The sequence below is a fragment of the Triturus cristatus genome, chromosome 2_1 (genome assembly GCF_964204655.1).
Source record: "Triturus cristatus chromosome 2_1, aTriCri1.1, whole genome shotgun sequence".
NCBI classification, from domain to species: Eukaryota; Metazoa; Chordata; class Amphibia; order Caudata; family Salamandridae; genus Triturus; species Triturus cristatus.
In genome coordinates, this window is record NC_140581.1 from 450017803 (window position 1) to 450040689 (window position 22887).

At 46.1% G+C, this 22887-nt stretch overlaps 1 protein-coding gene across 2 annotated transcripts in view; it reads left to right on the forward strand.

Annotated features, from left to right (window-relative positions):
• AP3B1 (adaptor related protein complex 3 subunit beta 1) overlaps positions 1–22887 on the forward strand; it is a 1836520-nt gene that overhangs the window by 1032541 nt on the left and 781092 nt on the right. For both annotated transcript variants that reach the window (XM_085632261.1, XM_085632260.1), the window contains exons 16-17: positions 13262–13448; positions 18977–19107. In XM_085632261.1, the coding sequence (XP_085488387.1) occupies positions 13262–13448; positions 18977–19107 (318 nt within the window). The remainder of the gene's footprint in view (positions 1–13261; positions 13449–18976; positions 19108–22887) is intronic.

Consider the following 22887-nt stretch of genomic DNA (forward strand, 5'->3'; position numbering starts at 1 on the left):
AGGCCTGTGCATAAAGCGTTAGTTGCCTATAGCAAGTTGTCTGCAGGGCCTAGCATACACCCTGATATTAACCCCTGTTGTGTACGGATGAATGGCATGTTCAGCGGGGTTGGCACTGGGAGATGCTTGGGTGCAGGGAATGCTCAGAGGCCTTGTACCGAACCCCTTTCGGGCTCCAAACATCACTGTGCATGACCTTTGACTGTGCACAGAAGTGACAAGCCGCTGGGCCTTCCGCTTGATCTTACTCACGTGCAAATCAAACAACATGTATGCTTATCTTTTGTTTATACCAGAAAAGTCGTTTCTGAGAAGTAACTTTTTTTAATTGTTTTTTTTAACTTTTATTATTTTGGGGAAATTAAAATAGTCCTAATTTTACAACAAAAATAAACAATCCAAACTGGGATAACTGAAATTTTTTTTTTGCAATCTCCGGTGTTCCTTAATTTCTCTTCAGCTAAACATTGAGATTTTGCTTGCCCGACAGCAGATGTCCTTGCCACATAGTAAACAGTGTAATTCCACAGTACAATAACTGGGATCATTGGATTCCGCTACTCATGCAAATTTGCTGCCAGTAATCTATCTCCAGCAATGATAGAATATGCCATGGTTGCAGCCTTTGGCTTCCCTCTGACTTTTTTCTGCAATGAACTGCTGTTCATGCCATGCATAAAGATGCTTGAGCATCAACGAGATTCCAAAGCTTTATTTTCTATGACTAACTCGCCTAGCCTCTGATGTACAAACTACAGATTATGTACCTGGCTGACAGGTTGTTTTTTCACCTGGTGAAATAGTATAAAATCTCCACTTAATGGATTTTAGGGGGGACCTGGTATCCTCTGTCAGAACATATTCCTATTCCGCCTTTCCTAATTCCTCCCTTCTTTTTGAGGGTGTATCCTCTCCTGTACTTGTCCAGAAGCCATTAGTGAAGAAGATAGTTTGGTTCCCCAAAGGTATAGCACAACTAAAAATCTCTTTGATCTTATTTGCTGCAGAGCTCTCCTATGGCAATGAGTGCAGTGATCTATGCAAGCAACTCAAGAACTATTTGAATGGTGAGCAATACTTTCCAAGGAACCATTAAAACCTCTGTAGTGGTCCATAAGGATTGGCTTTCCTTTCCATTTCCTAGGAAATAGGCATGTTTGCATCTGGCACGCTCTGGTTTCACAGTTCCGGTTCCTGGTACTGCAAATCCTACCCGGGTTAAAACTTGGAAAAACTGAAACGTACCTCAACAGGTGTGACTTTTATGTATTGCACACCTACCCTCAAACAATTCATGAACATTTGTTTTCATACCAAACAATACTTTTTAAATATGTACTAGTTCATGAACTCATTTTTGAATATGCAGAACTCAGACCTCAAGTCCCGCCTCTGCGATTTCATGAGTTGCATACCAAGAAAATGTTTGTGGTACTGTAGCATTGTCTCTGTTGGGGTAACTTTGGATGATCCGCGGATCCCAAAACAGCAAAAGCAAATATCTGATTGGTTACACACGCTGCAAGTCTATAGCCTGTAGAAAAAAAGAGCCCATCTTTTGAGGATACTATCTTCACTTTCTATCCAGCAACTTAGAGGGGGGAACTTCTGGTGTGATCAGAATGTCTGGACAATACATTGGACAGAGACAGCAAGCCGCAGTAACCAGTCACTTTTAATCGTCCAGAAGATGTATTGGAAGTGACAAAACATTCTAAGGGTGAAAGAACATATCACTCTGCACAAGAATCCCTAGTGTGGAAATTTGTTTACTCATCTCAGAGGAGAGAAGGTAGTTAACGCACGAAAGGCAATGCAGTTTGTGACCAGGTCCTGCAGTATGTGCATCCTCCGATGCACTCTTTTGGAACTAGTGGAACGATGAAACACTTACAAGCCATGCACCAGAATGAGTACTCCTGAGCAGAAGTGGAAAAGCAGCGACAGGATAACGTAGTGGAAGCAACAGTTCATCTGGAAGTACTTCAAACTGCGGATGAGAATGAAGACCATGCACTTACATATGTTCTCAACATAGTGCAACACATTTTTAAAAAATCTAAGAAATTGGCGAACTCACATGCAGTGAAGCAGCACGTAAAACAACAAAAAAATCATAAACTAGCCCTCTCAAATTTGAAGTGAAGAAAGTCGCACACAAATGCAATCAAAATAGTTTAAAAAGCTCAAAAACGTATCTAAAGCTACAAAAGAAAAAGGCTTAACTAAAGAATAACAACATGAACTAAAACGGGTTCTGCTTTCTGAGATCATCATTGGAGGAAATAAACAGCGAGGCAATGCCATGCTAGGCCCTGCGTGCATTCTCAGCAACACATGGCAGAAGGCCATGCACAATGGAGGTTGGATGCCTAATACGGGGTGTGCGATGGGTTGGCTGCACGCAACCTTATGTGCTTAATGCCAGCTTAGGTCTGCTCTCCACAGTGGGTTTGGAACAGGCGTTAGCCATATGCCACTTCCACGCAGAGCCGGCCATGCTCACCGAGGGTTGATAATTAAGTGCATTTTAAAAAAAATCCATGAAATTCACTGAAAAAAAACGAAGTGGGTTGTAGTTGTGGCTCAATTGCAGGAAACAAATCAAATGTACCTGTTATGATTACAGCACAAACCATAACTCGTACCACCACCACCAACATCAGAAGGAACACAGAAAGCACACTAAAAGTGTAGATTGATATGATCAAAACTCCAAAAATGTAAATTAATTTTACACTCCACAAGTTACATGCAAAGAAACAACATACTTGTGGAAATATACAAAGGAAAGAAATATGGTAGAATACAGAAGAAAGAAATTATTTAAATAATTAGTTATAGTGGAAGGATAACAAACAGAAACTAAAAGCCTTAAACCAAAACAAGTGATGTCATGCCGTGGCAGGACCATGCCATGGTCCTTCAATTGAAGAAAAAAAAAAAAAAAACGCCAATGCTGACCCTGTGCAACCGTCTAATTTTTGGCCTATTTCTTTACTTCTGGCCTTTTCCAAAATCGTGGAAAAACATATTAATCTACAACTGGCTCACTTTGTTGAATCCCAAAATTTTCTGCATCCCTCACAGTACGGTTTCAGAGCAGGTTTCTCGACAGAAACTACTCTTCTTGGAGTCACAGAAATGCTGCAAAACCGCTTGGATACTGGAGACACTTATATTACTTGATTTGAGTGCTGCTTTAAACATGGTATCTCACACTGTGTTACTGAAAGCCTTGCAATCACTGGGTGTTGTTGGTTCTGCACTCAATTGGCTTGTTGATTTTTTGGCAGACCGTACGTTCCAGGTCTTTTCTCCCACGGCCAGTTCTAAAACCCACTTATCACCTTATGGGGTATCTCAGGGCTCCATTCTCAGCCCTTTATTGTTTAATGTTTACGTCAAGCCTCTGGCGGCTATTGCCAAAGATGCTGGGTTGTCCCTTTTCTCCTACGCCGACGACACCCAGATAATCTTCTCTCTTTCTGCCAAAAGGGCGTCTAAGTCGTCATCTCTCCAGTCTGGGTTGAGGAATATTGCATGTTGGATGCAAGCCAACTTGCTTAAGCTTAACGGTGAAAAGACGGTAGTGTTAATTTTGAGGAAGAGTAGGGATCACTGGCCTTCTAAAAATGGGTGCTCTACCCCAGCCTACTTATCAGGTCCGTAATTTGGGCTTTATCATTGATGACCAGCTATCAATGAAGCAACAAGCAGTGAAGGTGGCTTCGACCTGCTGCTTCACCATCCTTAAATCCTTGGATGTTGCCCTGCTTCACTCAAAGAACCGTGGTCCAGGCTCTTGTCACTTCTAGACTGGATTATGGCAACATTCTGTATCTAGAAGTTAATAAGGATGTGATGCGCAAATTGCAGATGGTGCAGAATGTGGCTGCTAGACTGCTTTGCCAGGTTCCCAAAACACCCTCCATCTCGGGTTCTTTTCGTGACCTTCATTGGCTCAGGGTTAAGAATCGTATTCAATTAAAAGCCCTGAGTTATATGTTCAAGATCAAATCTGGCAAGGCACCTCAGTACCTGAATGCTTCAGTCCACCCTTACTTACCATCGTGCCTTCTTCGTTCCTCCACTCAGGCTAAATTTTTGGTCACTAGGACCAGACTGTCGTGAATGGGTGGTCGGTCCTTTTCTTGCCTAGGTCCCTCTATGTGGAATTTCCTCCCCATGTCACTTCGGAATGAAACCGTATATGGGAATTTTCGCAAGTGTTTAAAAACTTGGCTGTTCAATCAAAAAAATGTTTTTCATTTTTTTGTTATTTTTCCTTTTTTCTGTTCCTGTCAGGCGGCCCCCCGGAAACCTTTGGGTAGCTGTACGCCTTATAAGATTAAATAACATAACATACCTGATAATCAGGCTCAACACCTCCACCTCATTGTCTGAAATGAGGAATGTTTTGAAGTGGAATGCATGTGGTACTAAAACAAACACTGTTGGTTTCCCTATCACCCTTTTAACACAGTTTATTGCTGTTTTAAAAATACCCGGAATTCCCAACTTTACAATGGGAAATGATTCAAGCATTTTAATCTATGAAAAATATTGTTGAAGAACTGGAGTTACAGGTAAGTAACTAATTTGTTATGTGGAAATTGTAGTAACTACATAATAGTGTAAATCCACAGGCCCTTACCATCGTCCGTTGTTCTAGCAACACTTTGTTCTCGAAATGCGCTCACAATTTATATATTCACTAATCCTAATCAGTGCCCCTTGTTACCTGACATTGAATAAAACAGCTTGGGAGGGAGGGGGGCAAGCCAAACCAAGACCAATTTGTGTGTGTAAAAGGCTGCTTTATTGAAACAGGTGCATATCACAATTTATCAACACTGCCTTACAAAACTAAAACCTCACTATACATGAATTACCTGACCCCTGTTCCCCCCCACACCCCTACAATCCCCACATCAAATCCCCTACCCTGCTGAATACAAAATAACATTACATAACAACCATATTACACAAAATTGCATTTACAAATCCTGCCCTCCAATGACCCAATCCCCTACCTGCCTTTGTGCAACTGCAACTAACAAACATCTAGTCTAAACTTAGCCTACCTGCTTACCCTTTCCCTGCTCACAAACTACCAACACTTAACTAAAAACTTCAGCCAATCTTGGCCAACTTTTAACAACCCCGCCACCCAAGAAAAGGCGGGAGCGTAGGCGAAAACGCCGCCTCCCCATTTTCCTGACCGCCCCTGCCTCCTAGGTATAACTTGTTAGCGTAGTTGTACATTCAACATCCTGGCCAGGACTTCCCTGATTTCAAGCAGATACAAGTCCATGCCAATCCTGGACAAATGGACTCAATCACCCCAGAAAAATTCCGCTGTGTCGCACCTGATTTCTTTTTGTGATCCTAGAAAAACCCAGATGCCTGCAACAACGCACCATTTCGGTATTAAGCTTTCTTCTGGCCTTGTCTACTGTCCCTGGATTAACTGCCCCTCTCCAAACCCTACACGGAACAAACTCCGTCCAAATGACGGCACAACCCGACCACTGCTGTTTTATCAGTGACCAGTCTCGCTTCATGCTCCTCGTCAAAGCCAAATCTGTTTCCCGCACCATGTCATTCTCCCCCAGATGCAACAACAGGACGTCGGGGCACCTACCAGCTGCCAAAACGCCGTTCAAAACCTGCAGCAGTTCCTTCCACCGCATGCCCCCTTTTCCCCTCCAATGAATCTTAAACAAGTGTTTATTAAACCCCAAATTTTCCCCAAAGTAGCTGGAGCGGGCCTGGACTTGTGCCCACTTTACAAATGAATGTCCCACTATCCAGATTCTGGGAGCTAGAAGGAGCAGTCATCCATTCTTCTTCCTAGTTATATATCATGAATCATAAGGGAATGGATCACTTGTAACTGGAAATAGGGGTCTTTCGGATCGTTTCCTGAACCACTAATACCTAAATAGGTATTATGAGAACCCTCAATCACGTATTTTTTGATGGTATTGGCGGTGTATCTTGGTTCTCCGCCTTTTAAATACGTTTAAGCATTATCATCGGGTCTCTTGATCACAAGATATTAAGCACCACTATCCAGATTGTCATCTCCCTGGCCATAGGACCCATCACCGACCCTGAAACAAGAAAGTTTGAATGAGCAGACGAAATAATAAAACCGCACTACGTACGCCCCGTTGCGCTGCACACATAGCGCTGGTAGCAATCCGAAGACCATCTACCCAACCTCATGATGTCCCCTCTCCCCCAACCCCTATTGCTTGCCTCCGACGCTGCCCCAATCCTGAAAGAATGCGTCCCAAAACCCTTGCCATCAATCCCAAATTTCGCCAGCGCTTTCCTCAACACTGCCAATAGCTGATGGGCCGTAGCTCGCCGCCCATTCACATGTACAAAAACCAAGCCAGCATGGCCAGCAGCAAGGTTCCTCAACCGCGCTTCCCACCTACACGGGCAAGTCAGCTGCAGGTCAGACGCCTGATGGGACGCCCATTTTCCCCTCTAATCTGTTTTAGATTTTTGCAGCCAGATGCCAACTCTATCCCGATAAGGTGCCACGTCACCCCATTGAAGCCCATCCCCTAATTTTGTGCCCAACATTTCAGAATCTCGAAAAGCCGCAAAAAAGGCATGCTTCATACCCATCTGTACATACCCCAGGCAAAGACTGCAAAACCCTGTCTAGCAAATTCCAAGACAAAGGGTCCTCAACCTGACCGCCCGACCTTGTTCCCGGGCCCACCCCTCCAGCATCCTCGTCCCGATTTCTCCTGCGGATGGCGCATAGCCCCAGAACAACTTTCACACAAATGCAATTCCTGCTAGTTTCCCCACGATTGTAACCCTAGAAAGTCCTTTCTCCATCAAATCCAGCATGAACTGTATCACATCCTCCCTTCGAAGCGCTGGGGAATCCCGCCGCTTAGCTTCCAAGAGCAAAAATTCCTCCCACGTGGTATTGTATGCTGTCCTCGTGGATTGTGCCATTGACCCTAAAACGAGCTGCAGCATCCTGTGTTGCCTACGTACCACAAATGCTGCGGCATGCGGATCGAAGTCCTGTCTGCATCCTTGGCTAGCCCACGGAATCTCCCCCACTGTGAACGAGACGAAGTATCCGCAATGTCATTGTCCACTCCTGGCACATGTACAGCCCTAAAGGCGATATCATGACGTAAGCATCCCAAAATAAACACCCTCAGTAACTTTAAAACCTGCTCATCTCTGGCAGACTGGGGGTTCACAATCTCCACTACCGCCATGTTGTCAATTCTGAACGTTACCTTCCTGTGTGCCAGTTGCTCCCCCCAAAGTGTGACCGCCACCACCAGTGGGAAGAACTCCAAAAATTGAATACTCCTACCCCCCCCCTCCCCACACCCCCGGCCACTGTTCCGCACACCATTTCCTTTGCCAGTAAAGACCAAAACCCTTGCTGTCCGCCGCATCGGAAAATATCTGGACATCCCACACCATGTCCCCCTCCCGCATCAGCGGAATGCCGTTGCAGTTCTGCAAGAAAAACTGCCACATTTGCAAGTCTTCTCTCACACCCGCAGACAGCCGCACATGATGATGTGGAGGTCTCTGACCTGTCAGTGCCCTGCCCAGTCGTCTGCAAAACGTCCGCCCTACTCACACTACCCTGAAAGCAAAGTTGAGGTTGCCCAGCAGCACCTGAATCTCTTTCACTGTGACCTTCCCTTTCGACAACATTGTTGCCAGCAGCCCCAACATCTGCTGCCTTTTGTCATCCAGAAGGCGTGCCTCCATCAATTGAGAGTCCAACCCAATGCCCAAAAAAGAAAGAGCCGTGCAGGGCCCCATAGTCTTTTCCAGTGCCAAAGGCACTCCAATTTCCCCCATGATTTCATTGAAACTGTCAAGCCATCTGGCAGTCGGAGGAGTCTGAGGTGCCCACAAAGAAAGTCATCCAGGTAGTGCGTTACCAGCTGGTGACCCGTCTGTTCCGAGAACAGCCACTGAAGAAACGTGCTGAAGCACTCGAACAATGTGCAAGACATAGAACAGCCCATCGGTAATGCTTTGTCCACATACCATTTACCATTGAAATGTATGCCCAGAAGATCCCAATCATCCGGGTGGACTGGAAGCAACCGGAAAGCTGACTTTGTCGCATTTTGCCATCATCGCCGTTGCGCCCGCGGTCACTACCAGTGACATGGCCACGTCAACTAACGAATAAGAGACAGAAGCCTCCGTCTCATCGATGAAATCATTCACCGAACCCCCTTCCGGCCATGACAAATGCTGTGTTAAACGAAACTGCCGTTGTTCCTTTTTTGGCACCACTCCTAAGGGTGACACAATCAAATTTCCAAGTGGCCAATCCTCGAAGGGTCCCGCTATGCGGCCCTCGTGCACCTTTGTCCAATTTCTCTTGTACTACTTTAGGATGTGCTTTTGCAGATTGTAAATTGTCCGACCACCGTCTTGTCCTAGGTCTCTCATACCCTAATCTAAATCCCTCCTGAAACCCTGCCCGCAAACGTTCTGCAGCCTCCCGGTTACCATAACCTTGTAAGGCTGCGATCAATTTGTCGGTTCTAACAGGTGTACAAGCCGTTTTTTTGCCCAGGCCCCTTCGCCCCTCACCCACCTACGAAAGACGGCTGCTGCTGACCACCTGCCCTAAACCCCCCTGCTTACCACTGCTGGTTCCCCTGTTACTGGCCCTGCCCACCCCTGAAGCAGTTGACCTAGGCGTGTGTGCCTCCACATTTCGAGCAGTCATGCCGAAATCTCCAATACTCCTGGGTGCACAGTCCCTTATTAAAGTCCCAGCAGGCTCCTTTTGCTCCTGCCTGTCCTCTGCCCGCACTGCCCACCCCTCCCCGGGTGGGTCGCTCCTGAAAGTGAGAATATACGAGCGGTAGCCCGCTGGCCATGAAAATAGTCTTGCCCGCTCCTGACAGCCCCATCGTATGCTGCCACAGTCTATATCTAACTCACCCCATTTTACCTCCGTGTCCCGTGCCATGCTTGCCCGAAATTCCTCATTGTATTGCGCCCATGCATATCCACCTCCCGTAATCTGGGCCTTCCTGATCACGTCCATGTACTTAAACAGGGCCACACACCTCTGTGGGTACTTTTCACAGTATACACTCGCATATATCAAAAAGGCCGCCGTCTAATTTTCAATTTTGAGAGGCACTTTCGGCTGCTTGGCTAATTCTTATTCCTCCTCTTTAGATCCCTCCTTTGCCCGTACTTCTCTGTGTAGCAGCTTAAGCATCTCTACATATTAGTCCTTCCAGATCCGCTCCATAGTTGCCATCATTAAATGCGCGCCCAACGGCTTGGTTACTCCCATGTAGGGTAACCGCTTTATTTTGAGTTCCTTACTCTCCAACTTGTTCTCGGCCTCCACCGCCGTGTCTCTTTCTGGGCATTAACACAGACCCCTGTGTTCCCTGATGCCTTACCTGCATCTCCAGTGCCCACTCCCACAGTCGCAGACCCGTCTCCCAAGGGCGGTAACGCCTTACCTGCGTCATCTCTGCCCACTCCCACATCCGTCACATATGTTCCTCTTTGAAAACTGCCCACCTTTGTCCCCTCCTTATCCCCCCTCCCACACCCACTGACCCCATTAAGGGGCGTGCTCCCTCATCTCGTATACCTGGTTCCAAGGAGTCCGCCCGTCGTCCTGCAGTCCGCCTTGCCTAGGGGGGCGACCGTTCGTCCCAACGCGATGTCTGACCCGTGGGCTCTGCCGGGCGTCGTGACACCTGTAACACACTAGACAAAGCATTACTCGGCCCCCCCCCGAGCCCTCGTCCTCAACGTCCCTCAACTCTCCCTCCTCCATGCTGTCTTTCCCATAATCGAGCTCCTCCTGCTCCTCAAAACCCCATGCCCTCTCAACTGGAGGTGCAGACTGCACCCTCCTGTCCCCACTCAAATGTGTTTCGCTGACGTTCCTCCAACCATGATGTCCCCTGGATGGTGTGGCCCAGTGGGTGTTTGAGCCGGCGAGTCCGTCCGGGGCCTACTTATGCCGGCTGCAATCCCTCGCCGGTACTGGGTACGCCGCACGAGGCTCCACCCTCCCTTCTCCTCCGCGCCATTGGGCCGCTCCCAGTCCTGCCAAGTCTGGCGCCCGCTGTTCCTCCGCCTCCTGCAAGAAAAAGGAATGGTCTGGTGTGCTGGGCCTACCCATCTTCTCTCTCCCATCCCAACTCCTCTTTCTGCCAACTCCTAGCGTACTCGCCGCCCATGTCCGCCCCACCACACTAAGATCCACCGCTTCTGCCCTTTCAAACTGGTCTTCCTCCCCGTCGCTCCATTCCAAGCCCGCCGCGCCCCGCATTCTGGCCTAACTCAGCCCCGCCATTGCCCTCAAAGGTTCCCCCCATCACCCTGCAACCCCTCGCTTGCCCCCTCCCCAGACTAACCCTTGTCCTCCACCCCAAAACCCCTGGGCCCCCCGTAAACAATGATCCCTCCCCATGATCTGCCCTTCTTACCCTGCAAACTTCCCCATTATCAGAGGAGAAGATATCTAACACCTCCCTGTCACTCTCTACCGACCCCAAGTCAATGGGTGACCCCCCGCCTCCTCTTCTATTACCCACTGGGCGTCCCTGTCCGCCCCCCTCCGTCCCCGAAACACCGTGGACCCGCCCCATATCCCCACCCCCGTCTGCCCTCCCATGCTCTGCCGGGGGGGCCTGAGCCATGGCCTCCTTTTTCCCCTTTGTGCCCTTCCTCCCAGTGCCCTCCTCATCCCGCAACCTGTTGTCTGCCTGTGCCTGGGTGCCCACATCCTTGTCCAGAGTATTCCCCTTCTACTTCTTCCCCTTTGCCTTGGGGCTCTTTTTGCCACCTCCGTGCTCTCCCACCTTAGGGGAAACCAAAGCCTCCTTCTCACCCTCCCCCTGCCACCCAGACCCGCTCCTCCCCGCTCGGGCCTCCTTACGGACCCCGACCCCCCAGTCCTCGCCAGAGCCTCCACTAAAGAGGGAGGCTCCGCGTCAATATTCACTTGCGGGGCCGCTCTCCTCGCATATGGGCAGCCCCGTAACACCAGTGAAGTCCGCGGGCTGCGCTCCCCTGCTGTGCCCTTCTTCCCCGCACCTCCGGAACCACCGACACCCTCGCGCCCACCTGCGACGCAGCAGTGACCGCAAGGGTCGTGCTCACAACACTTGTGCGGCCCCTAACACTTACCTTCTCTCTCCGGGCCCGCCGGGGGGGCCAGCTGGCCACCACAGCGGCCGCCACCCCTGCCGATGTGCGCCTCACCGGCGCGTGCTCTCTGAGGCCTCCAGCATGAGTAGATCCAGCCGTCCGGCCTCACTTAGTAGACGCACCGCTTCGAGTACGCAGTAATCTTCAGCTGCCATAATGCCTCTAACGCAGACAAACTCTCTACACCTTACACTCAGAAAGGTCTACCTGCCTACTCTACTACCCAAAACGCTAAAAACTACAGCCCACCCAGCCACCAGGTCACCAAACCTAAAATGGTGGCTGGGAGAGCGCGAAACCAGCCCTTAAACCCCTTGGGCTATCTCACAAAAATGGGCTACAATTGGGCTATTCCCAATGTAGCCCAAAAACCCCAAAATGGCCGCTATTCGACTCCACCTCCCCCCCCCCTATGCCCCCCCCCCCACCCTCACTACCACCGCCTCCCAATCTGCCCTGGGGGGCAGACCTCACTGAGTTCGGCTGCCCCCCAAACCTCCTTTTTCACCTACCTCCCGCAATATAAAAAAATTAGTTACTTGTAATGTGTAAAATGGTCCCAACTTGACGTTTTCATGACATTTACAAAACACTAAGCCTTTGCCCTTGTGGTTCATGATGTCACCAGAAGCCCTCAATGGCAATATTGGACCATAGTATACACTAGCCTGTTATGTATCTTTTCTCTATATATAGTTATTCCATAGCAGTGAAAATAAGTGTGTCCCCATGACGTTATTTAGTACAATTATATTAATAAATACACATCTATTTATTTATAAAGTGCAAAGGCACATTCCACATTACTACCACAGTATGGAAAAATTGTTACACAAGTAAAACACTGTTCGCTTCATCACAGCGTGTTACAGTAGCGTTTTGCAGGGAAACAACTGTCCTATTAATCACCTGACTTCTTGAATTTTAATTGATTTTATTACACAAATTGAAATCCCCTGCATTCCGATTTTGGTTTTATACGTTTTTTGTTAACACATAAATTTAAAATCCCATTGTATAACCAAATATGTAGATGCGCTGGGTGTAACTTCTAGCGTCATGACCCACTCAGGCTTTGCTTGTCGTGAGTCACGGTCTCTCGCCGCACTCTTTAATAGTAATAAATAGTAGAGTGGACTCGGCACAGCTGCATAGGTTACATTCGTAAGTGTGTGTATATACCGTATGTGTGCACACCCGGACTCTGTCAACTGTAGTTTGTATTGCCTTTTTATTTGGTAATGCATGTTTGATTATGCAGTTTAATGTAGCCTAATTATTTTAATGTGGTAGAGTGAAATACGTTTACCTCTTGGCCTGGCGTGCGTTATGAAGACAATAGAAGAGGTCCTTTTACATAAGTAGGCACCACCGTCCCTAAAGCCCACGAACAGCGAGACAGAAACGCAAGGACCATTTATTCTGGGTTTTTGATGAGCGTCAGCAGCGTGCTTTTATCAAAAAACAACCGCTAAATGCACTGCAAATAATTGTCAGTGATCCAGTTCAGTGATACATGGGTCTCCTTTAATGGCGAATACTTGAGAATAAAGTAACCGAGTGCAGTCATTGCGCGCACGCTGCTCCAGCCCGGGACGTATCTCTTCATAAAGCTCACCTCAGCAGAAGCTCGCGCCAGCCCCTAACACCCCGCGCTGTGTTGATGTCCTGCATATTTTTCCGATTAAGTTTTGAGTGCCATGTTTTTAGTTGTATTTCTACATTCATTATGATCACGTAGGCCCTTCAGCGGGTTTGCCATATATGATTATTTTTTAATGATGCCTTTCTTTCCACTTCAGCAGTTTAATAATCTAGCACATGGCTGCTTCGCAGTACTCGACGTTCACCTTCCAGTGGGGGGGAGGGGAGGGGCTTAAAACTACTCTTTACATCTTGAGTAACGAATATTCCCCACAGCACATTTGTGTGATGTAACCATTCGTTTATATTATCTCTCTAAATATGTTTATCCTGCGTTATCAATAATCATAAATAACGTGTTCTCTCTGTGTAATGCTACTTTTATTTTTTCCTGCAGACAAAATTGCTTACGCAGTACATATTGAATCTTGGCAAATATGATCAAAACTACGATATCCGGGACCGTACAAGATTTATCCGACAGCTGATTGTTCCAAATGAGAAGAGTGGCGCCTTGAGCAAGTATGCCCGAAGGATATTCCTAGCACAGAAGCCCGCGCCTCTGCTCGAGTCTCCCTTTAAAGGTACAGCCGCCTGTAACCATCCAAGCCTGTTTGTACATCGAATAAGCCGTATTTTACATGGCGCATTTTTAAATGTTTCTGTGTGGAATGCGACGCGTTACTACTCTAGTGTTCATCTTAAAATGAGCTTTGTGCTATGGAAAGGAGAGGGAGGCTTACCGTCGATGCTGCCACTCACACACTCTAATCACATTCTCTGTTTGTTGCTTAATCAACCTTTGCTGTCATTTTGATGCACTAGTTGTGGTACTTTCTCAGTATGACAATGTTTGAACAAAACAGTTGTGCCCATTAAATCGTTTTAATTGTTTTCCCGAGTCAGTGAAATAACTTTCTTGTCTTCGGTTTAAAAGGTAATATAAATTATTAACCCACTTTAGTCTACCTACGCACAGACTTACGTATGTTTAGGCGTCTTAGACTAGTTATGGTTGAGTCGGATTTTAAATAGGAAGTGGCATTTTTCTAAAATTAACTTTTGCTTTTGACTCATTAAATCAATCTGCAATAATTGTTGCAGACACTTGGTCAGCCAACTCCGGTTCTGTGTTTCAAATCTGATGCAGATTGGTTAACGGGACCTAAAGTTATTCTTTCTTAGTTTGGGTATTTGCAGCACATAAATTGGGGCAAATCGGAAATGTTCCCGTTAACAGCAGCCCAGTGCGATTGGAATACTGAATACCCACTAACATAGTGTGAGGACTCAGTCAAATATTTGGGTAACCTCGTTCACAAGGACCCGGAACTAATCCTACAGCTTAATAATGGCCTGGCAATGGAGAAATTGGGCGGGAAAATTTAATGCTGGTTGAAACTACCTCTCACCATGGCGGGTCGAATCGCTATAATAAAAAGGGTCGTTCTACCCCAATTTTAATATTTAGTTCAAAACATCCCAATACCATTATATAACAGTTTTTTCTCAATACTCCGCACGCATTTAAAAAGACTTGTGTGGGGCGGTGAACAACCTCAGATCAGTTGGGACACGTTAACATTGCCGTATGAACATGGAGGGTTTGGGGTCCCAAATTTCTGCATATATTATCTGGTAACCCAGTGCAGTTTGGCAAGGCACTGGTACCACTTTGACACCCAGGCCCCCTACCTTAGACCTGAAGCGAATCTAGTGCACCCCACACCCTTAGCAGCGCTATTACCGGCAGGCCTTCCTCGCGACCCAAACGACATTCAGACACTCTCCACAACTAGCTGGGCCTGGCAGCGACTTATCCGGGCAACCGGGAACCATTCTCTCTACTCCTCTGCTATTCCATTGGCAGGTAACCTTTGGTTACTAATCACGCAGGAAGCCCTAGTAGAATGCACTCTGTCTAAACATAACCTGGTAACATTCGGGGACTTGTTCCCCAACGGGCATGTCTTCTCATGCACTGAGGACATGTGTTTCAGAGAAGCCTCATTTATGGACAAGTTTGTACTGCGGAGGTTGCAGGGGGCACTTAGAGCTCAAATTTCCAGTTACCCTCTCGAACCAACTGAATTCCCCCCGCTTGCACTATTTATCAAAGATACAGGCAGGGAGCACCTGATGTCAAAAATGTACAAGTCTGCCATAGCTATGTTACCTAATAGAGATGCAGAGGTCCGCGCTGCATGGGAACAGGACCTGGGCCAACCCATCTCTGGCTTTCAATGGCATTAACGCTGTGAACAGACGCGCCTGGTCTTCTTTAATCACAAACACAAATTACTACATTTTAAGTTTATATGGAGTGCATACATCACTCCTGTCAAGGTACTCCGGATGGACTAGACACGCCTCCACACATGCATCAAGTGCCACTCACCATTAGCAGACATTGCACACATGACATGGACTTGTGACAGGATTGCCAAATATTGTAGGGCAATATTCGAGGACTTGTCCCGCATGACTGAACTGGACATTTAGCTCACCGCACTGCAGGCCCTCATGGAATATGTGCACAATTTTCCCAAGTCAGCACGGCGCTTCATCGCAATCGCCCTACTGCTTGTAGAAAAAGAGGTGGCGGTGCACTGGGCAGTGAACACCCACCAACGCTAAAAGCCTGGTTATATAGTATGACATACTGTAATACGAGCAGTGATCTATATGCGCAATTGCAACCCCCAGCCTCTAGCCCTCTCGACATCTGGCAACCACTCCGCTCATACTTACTTGACTCACAGGACCCGGCAGGCTCACAAACTAGACTTGACACCCAACCGCAGCACATTGAGACAGATGATGATGCAATGCTCACAGCAAAGTAAACACGGACGTGTATAGATATGCTGAGCAACTCCCCAGGTAAACCAGGAACAACACTGCTGCAAAGATCTTGGTAAATGTAATCTATGATATGGACAATATTTGAACATCCTGTACTACTCATGGCTTACTTGTATCGTATTTTGCTTGTTATGGAAAATCAATAAATAAAGTTTTAAAAAAAATAAAGTTTGGGTATTTGCATGTAAAAACCCTGTTAAACGTTACTCTCCCATAGTTCTCAAATTACTGGAAATATTTACCCCAAACCATGTTTGTAGTTAGAGAATTTGCTAGAATCGGGCCTTGATGTAAATATTTGGACTATTTTGGGTAGCTGTAGTTTTTAAAACATTTGCCGGGGTTACTTTTATGTATATCTTTGCATTAAGATAAGCAGGACAGTCCTCTGACCAGAATTTCAAATTTTTCACAAGCCTGATTGGTTACCTTACCATCGTCTGTAGTTCATAGATCTGCATGATTGTGATTGACAAGAAACTCTTAAAAGCATGATGTAATGTATGCTAAGTAGCCAACTCTTAGTGGTAAGTTCTTGGCACATGCAGAATTCTCCCTACCTCAAAGACTTCTGGTCTGTCCCCAAAGATAAACTCTACCACCCCAATCTTAACCAACTCCAGGCCCTCAATTTGTCTGCAGCTCCTTTTCCTGAAAGGATGTCACTGCAAGGTGAAGAGATGGTTGATGAAGGTAATGATGATCTTGATGACAGTGATGGTGTTCATGAAGAACAGCATTGCGTGTCAAACAAAAGACAGTTCGGGGGAAGGCAGCGAATGGAATGACAGTGGTGCTGGAGGAGAGCCCAAAAGATATGATTCTAAGGGACTTTTTGCTGAACGGTTTCGGAAAATTACACAGCTTAACCCATCACTAAATGGGACATTAGTGGCCACTACTGAACATAAGTCTTTCTACTAGGATAGGAAGTCTTACTAAATGAGATATGTTATCTCCTAATACATTCAATATTTATTTGATACCGTCAATTTATAGTCCGTGTCTAACACGAACAGTTCTGAATTCTGCCTTCAGCCTCTAGTCACTGTCATGTATTTTCAATTGGTGTCCCTCATCTTTGTCAGTTAGGGATCTACAGTTATCCATTACTGGATGGCAGGGTACTGTTCCAGAAGCCAACAAAACCACCTATACCTAATTTGAAGTTATGAGGCACCAAGGTCTGTCCTTCATATGAATAAGTCAGTACTTGCTGTAGCGCAGATTATGACTTTTATTGACACGCGACACCATTGTGTTTCTGTCCAAGCAGAGGGAAACCTGCTTCCACAGCTGGTGAAGACCTGGCAGGCATACTCCCTAGTATGAGATGGAAGGTCCTCTTGGATGGTTGTCATCGTGCCTGTGAAAGCAGCACTGAGAGAAGGCAAATTTCACAAAATGTAAAGGACACCCATGGGTATCAAGTTGCTCAAAAACTGCTTGGGTCTATCTAACGGACTCCTGAAAGCATGACTAGCTCAGTGCCAGTTATCAACACCAAAGCAGAGGTTTCAAGGCACTGCTGAAGTGTGCCTTAATTGATCACTCCTTCGATCTTTGCTGCTGCAGCCTGTGGTACTTACCTCAAGTGTATCTAAGTTATCTGCGTGGCTAAAGATGGTGGCACTGCCCAGTGTGCCCCAACAGACTTTTGTAGTTTCTAATCACATGGCACATTCCCAACCTGCGCCTGAGCGGACAACTCCCCTAAAAGTGAAGCTGCTCCCCTTAGCCACTTGGTAACTGGGTGCCTAAGTGACTGTGCTATTAACCAAGGCACTTACTGGACCGCCTGTTCGGAGTAAGCCACTGCCACTGAACTGCATCGCCTTGAAGTAACTCAACTGCTGTCCCCCACCTGTGACTGTAAGCAGATTGCATTTCCACCTCAATCCTTGGGAAGGTGGATCAGCTGACTATCCAATTCCTTGGACAGTCCAGGAGGAAGGAGGCCCTGAGCATCCAGATCCCCAGCCGATGCCGTTTATCTTAAAAAGGGGGCTGCTGAATAAAGACAGCCACACAGCAGATCTCTGCTGCGTGACCTGGCAACTACTACTAGGAAGTGAGGCAGCTGCCTGCTACTCCTCTAGCTGGTAGGTCTTCCCACCAAGCTGGAGGGTCAGGACCAAAGTGCGAAAGGCCAGCAGCGGGCATGAAGTCTTGGTGAGAATACCACTGAGACACTGAGTGCCTGCTGTTGCCTACCAGACCGAGAGGTCTGTACCCACAGAAGGGGGCTTTTAGGATAGGGAGGTAGAATGGGGAGCAGAGAGGGCATCCTAACCAGGAAGTAGTAGCCTCGCACCAGAGACACTGAGTACCTGATACCTTTTGTTGTCTATAGACCTATTGTGAATTAAAGTACTTTCCTCGAAAAACAAAAATTGTGTGGGTTGTATCTTGTTCTTCACTTGTTCTTCACTTGAGTTGGAAGGAATGTAAATCATCATTCTTTGAGTACTACTGTCGAAGCTCACAACATTATTTTTGTCGTCTTGGTTTTCGCATATATACTGTGTTTGATAAAGCACAAGGAACTTGCATCGTGAGTATAATTAAAACCTGGCCGCATTTTTTGTTCGTTGAAGACTTAGTAAAACCGTTCAATGCATTAGCAATTCACTAACGTCAATACATTTTAACACACTATCAAATAAATGTGTTAAAATTGTGAATTAAGACACTTAACGTTTTGAGATCAGTGTTTTTGTTTGCCTGGCCGTAGGTGCAGCAAAATGATTTATTTGTATACAAACTAATGATATTTCATTGTCTGCGGATTTCACGAATCACGTAAATAGCTTCCGTTTTCCTCTTGTAATTACTTCTATTGTTTAGACCGTTTTCTTCTGTAAAAGAAGAAATTTGAGCAGAAGCTGCTGCAAAAACGATTAACATTCTAGAAGTGTTTGCGCCTAGGCATGTATATGGATGGTTTAACTGTGCTGTCATTCTTAATATTCACAGTAAAGTCATTTTTCGAGAAGCTACCTTTCAGAGCAACACCTAGAAACCAGCTGATTGATTAGCTTTTTTATTGACCATTATGGGAGAGATTATTGTAATCTATGAGATTAAATCAGGTTTTTGACCTCTGTGGAGCTTTCATAGTTTATATTTGTTTCATGACATTTTAAGAAACATAACGGCATTTGTCTTTATCTGTGAATATGGGGGTTGCTTGTGTTATAGTTTATTTCTTCCCTCATTCTACCTTCATTTTTTTTTATCTTGACAGATAGGGACCGTTTCCAGCTCGGCACTCTGTCGCACACTCTTAATACCAAGGCCACCGCCTACCTGGAATTATCTAACTGGCCAGAGGTGGCTCCTGATCCGTCAGTTCGCAACGTGGAAGTGATCGAGCCGGTATGTTAACATTTCGAATCCTAATTTTATTATAAGGTCACAAAAACTACAAGAAAGGTGTTAAAGCTGCACTCCTGGGTGCAACAGTCACTTGCACTGTCACTCATTTTACTTAGGGTTTTTCATGTGCTAGAACGATCAGCACGGAGTATTGGATATCAGCTTGGATTGGCTGGCTCAACTGATTTGCAAGGACCAAATATATTTAATTTTTTTCCATGGGTATAACCTACAGCTAGTTTTGAAACCTTTTATTTGGCATAAAAAATCATAGAATAGTTTAGTACAGCAGATATTTCTACAGGCAAAGAACGATTTTGTTAATAAATTCAAAATAACATTTGGGTATCGTTCTAATTAAGTTAACCTTTTTTTCCTGGAATACGGAGTATTTTTAAAGTGTGTTGTGAGTTAGTATCTAATTATTTCAAACACAGTAAATACTCCTATGTGCTCCACCACCCTCTCCCCACCCAAAACTGAATGTTTCCATCAGGTATGACTTAAGGTAAAGAATGCATAATTTTGAGCTGCTACAGTAAAAATACTCTCATTGATTTCCAAGAGAAACACTCCTCCTTATTTTGTAAGAATCATCTAATCTGGTCTGATGTCATGGTGAATTAATATTATAACTGCTTTAATTTCTGTAATTTATTCTCGTTTCTTTTTCCTTTCAGTTTTCAAAATGTTTTAATTTTGCAGCTTTTATCCTAGTGTTATATTTTCGTTTATCCATTGCCTGCTGGATTACATGCCTCCTTTAACATCTGAATTACATTCATTTCCCTCCCCCCTCACAATACCTCTCTTCTCCAGGAGCTCAGTTCTTCCTCCAACTCCCAAACTCTTAATTCATCCAGCCCAGTCCTGTACCTTTCATCTACACACTTTATTATTCTTCCTTTTTCCTCTTTTCAAATTCTTTCTTTTTGTACCTTCAAAATGTTATTCCCTCCGCCTTGAAAACCACTGTGGTTTTTCTTCAAAAACTCTTTTTACACTGCCCTTTCATAACCTGTCCTTTTCCCTCTTCTTTCTACTTCATGTATCCTGCCAATTATTTCATTTAGTGGTCCTTCTTCTCCACAGCATGGTAGGACCAGTGGTTCTGCTTTAGATTGATGGTTAGGTATTTCATGAATTCTTCTTAGCCACAGTCGTATCTTTAATCTGTCACACTGTCAATAAAGAATCACTTGAGTCTGTAGAACTAAGATTCCGTTTTTCAATCTGCCCGTGAAATATGTACTCTCTTAAATTTCAAGCTCATTTTGAAGCCTAAAGATAGTTACCAATGTCTCCGGTGCTTTGGGTGTAGCAACGAGAACATTTTTGTTTTTCTGGGTCAATAAATCACTCAATTAAAAATATTAGATGTCCATTCTTGGCCAAGCGAGAGTAAGTATGGAGAATTGATTCAGAGCCCCAGTAGTTTCAATCTCTAAAATACTGATATTTTAAGAACATTCACAATCAATGTCAGTTCTGTCCGATTGGTGTACCAATTCTGCATCAGGTGTGTAGCCATGATGAATCTGACCTATGGAGACCTATTTGGGGCCACCAGAAAATCCTCTTTCCTCCTTGCCCCCCAACCTTTATCAACCTGCCTGCGACTACTGTTTCAGTTGAAGGAAGCTTGAAGAGGTGGGGTTAGCACCAGTCACCAGCAGTGAGGGATACGTGCACTGCAAGTGTGGTGTGCTTCTTGTAATTAAGGAAGATCCTGTTGCACATAACCATGCAAAGCATATTTGAAAGAAACACATTAGTTAGATTCCTCACCTTAGAATATCCACAGTGTGGGGGCAGGCAAGATGGCGATCTGATACGGACCGCAGTGCTCACGCGTCAGGTCCCAGATCGGTTATGCTGAGAGAACCCTGATAACGTTGCCGGTTTAACCTTTGATGTAACCCAAGGATTACGATGATGAGTAGTAACTGAAAAAAATAGCTACGGTATCGTTTAACAGCTTTAAGCCCAATTAATCTCAACAGCTAGCAGTAAGCGCCCATGGATCTCACTCCCTCGGCGTGCCTTGCAATCTGGACCTGTTACTCCTACATTGGTTGGACAGTTTTGAGGCATATTCTACACCTCACCCCGCTTACCTTGGTAAATAGACCGGATCACTGTGACGGTGCATGTCAGGTCAAGACAACGCTGTGTCGGGACGTGGGGATGCAGGCAGTTATGGCTCCCAAAGTTGCCGCTCCGTCTGCTTTATCATCGACAGTGGCCCGCTCAAGAGCAACAAGGCAGACCCAGCGCGAAGCTCCAGAGCGCCGAGGAATGGACAAAGCAGCGATCCAGGAAAAAGCTGACGCACGGATTCAGAGATCTGAGGCGGCGGCCGTGACGGATTCCTCCAAGCCGGGAGTCGTGACCCGGAAGAAAGACACGCGTAGGGAGGCTCCTGGGCCCTCGGTGGTGGATCTAATGCGGAAGGGCTCGTCTTTGCTTCCAGGCCAGGAAAAACAGCGACAGGATTCGCATACTGAGGGGAAGAGCGGTCCTGCTCTCGGTCCATCCCCCTAACGACATCGATAGGCAACAAAACTACTGGAGCTGAAAGACTTCCGCCTGAGGAGATTGACTTGGGCAGCTCAACTCCGTCTCAGCAGCAGGCAGAGCTACACGCTAACTTTGAGGTGGGTACACAACCTGGTATAAACAGAGATAATGTGACCCCCATTATTAATGAATTGTCTCCTGCAGTGGAGGAGGATCCTGGTCTAATTAACGATGCTGAAATAGATACAAACCTAAGGATCGAACTACTTACTAAGCAAACCCCGACGCAGGATTTTCCCAACCCAAGGGTACACAATCAACCGGGGCCAGCAGCTAATACAATCATTGACTCAACTCAGGCTTTAAGTAGGGTCCGGGAGACACCTAAAAATAAAGGAGCCTCACCAGCTCTAGATGATCGCAGCACTGCCAGCTTAGCACACAATGAAAGAAGCTAGCGATTTCTTCTCTTTCTCTGATGAAGCAGAACAGGGGGCTGCATGGGGCGATACATCAGCCTCATACCTGTCCGATGAGTCTGATAGCGCAACAGACGCTGAGGGAGAGCCAACTACAGTTAAAACCAAGCAAAAAAAAATCCTCAATAAGCGGGGTAATAAATCACATGGTATGGCTCTTCACTGGGACCACACTCACACCGAACAATTAACTCCGACAGATCTAATTCTTCCAAATACCCCGCCGGCCGCGTCTATAGATACTGTTCTACAAGCGATAGCCGCACACCGCGAAGAGACCTCACTGGATGGGCGCAGGGCACAAGCAGCTCTCCGTAAGGTACAAGGTGTGGTGAGAAAGCTGGCCAAAACGTGTAGTTCTTTTGGGGACCGACTGTCTGAAATAGAAACCAGAATTCTGGCTAACGAAACCAAAGTCGTTGCGGTCCAAGAGCGGGTGGAGTCAAACGAACTACAGATAGGGGATATTAGATGGAAGCTGGAGGATTATGAAAACCGCCAGCGCAGAAACAACCTGCGCATTTTAGGAATACCCGAGAAATCTGAGGGAGAGGACATCCGCTCATTTATTGTTAACATCCTCCGAGATTCTCTGCCGGAGCTGTCAAATTGGAACTGGGACACTGAAGTACAACGAGCACATCGTATGCCTCTCACTCAAAAAAACCCTGACAAACCTGGTGCATACCCAAGGGCTATCTTAGTTTATTTTGGCAATTTCCTGCTAAGACAGGCAGTGTTCGAGAAGGCACGGCCTGACGCCAAACGTACATCTAAAGAT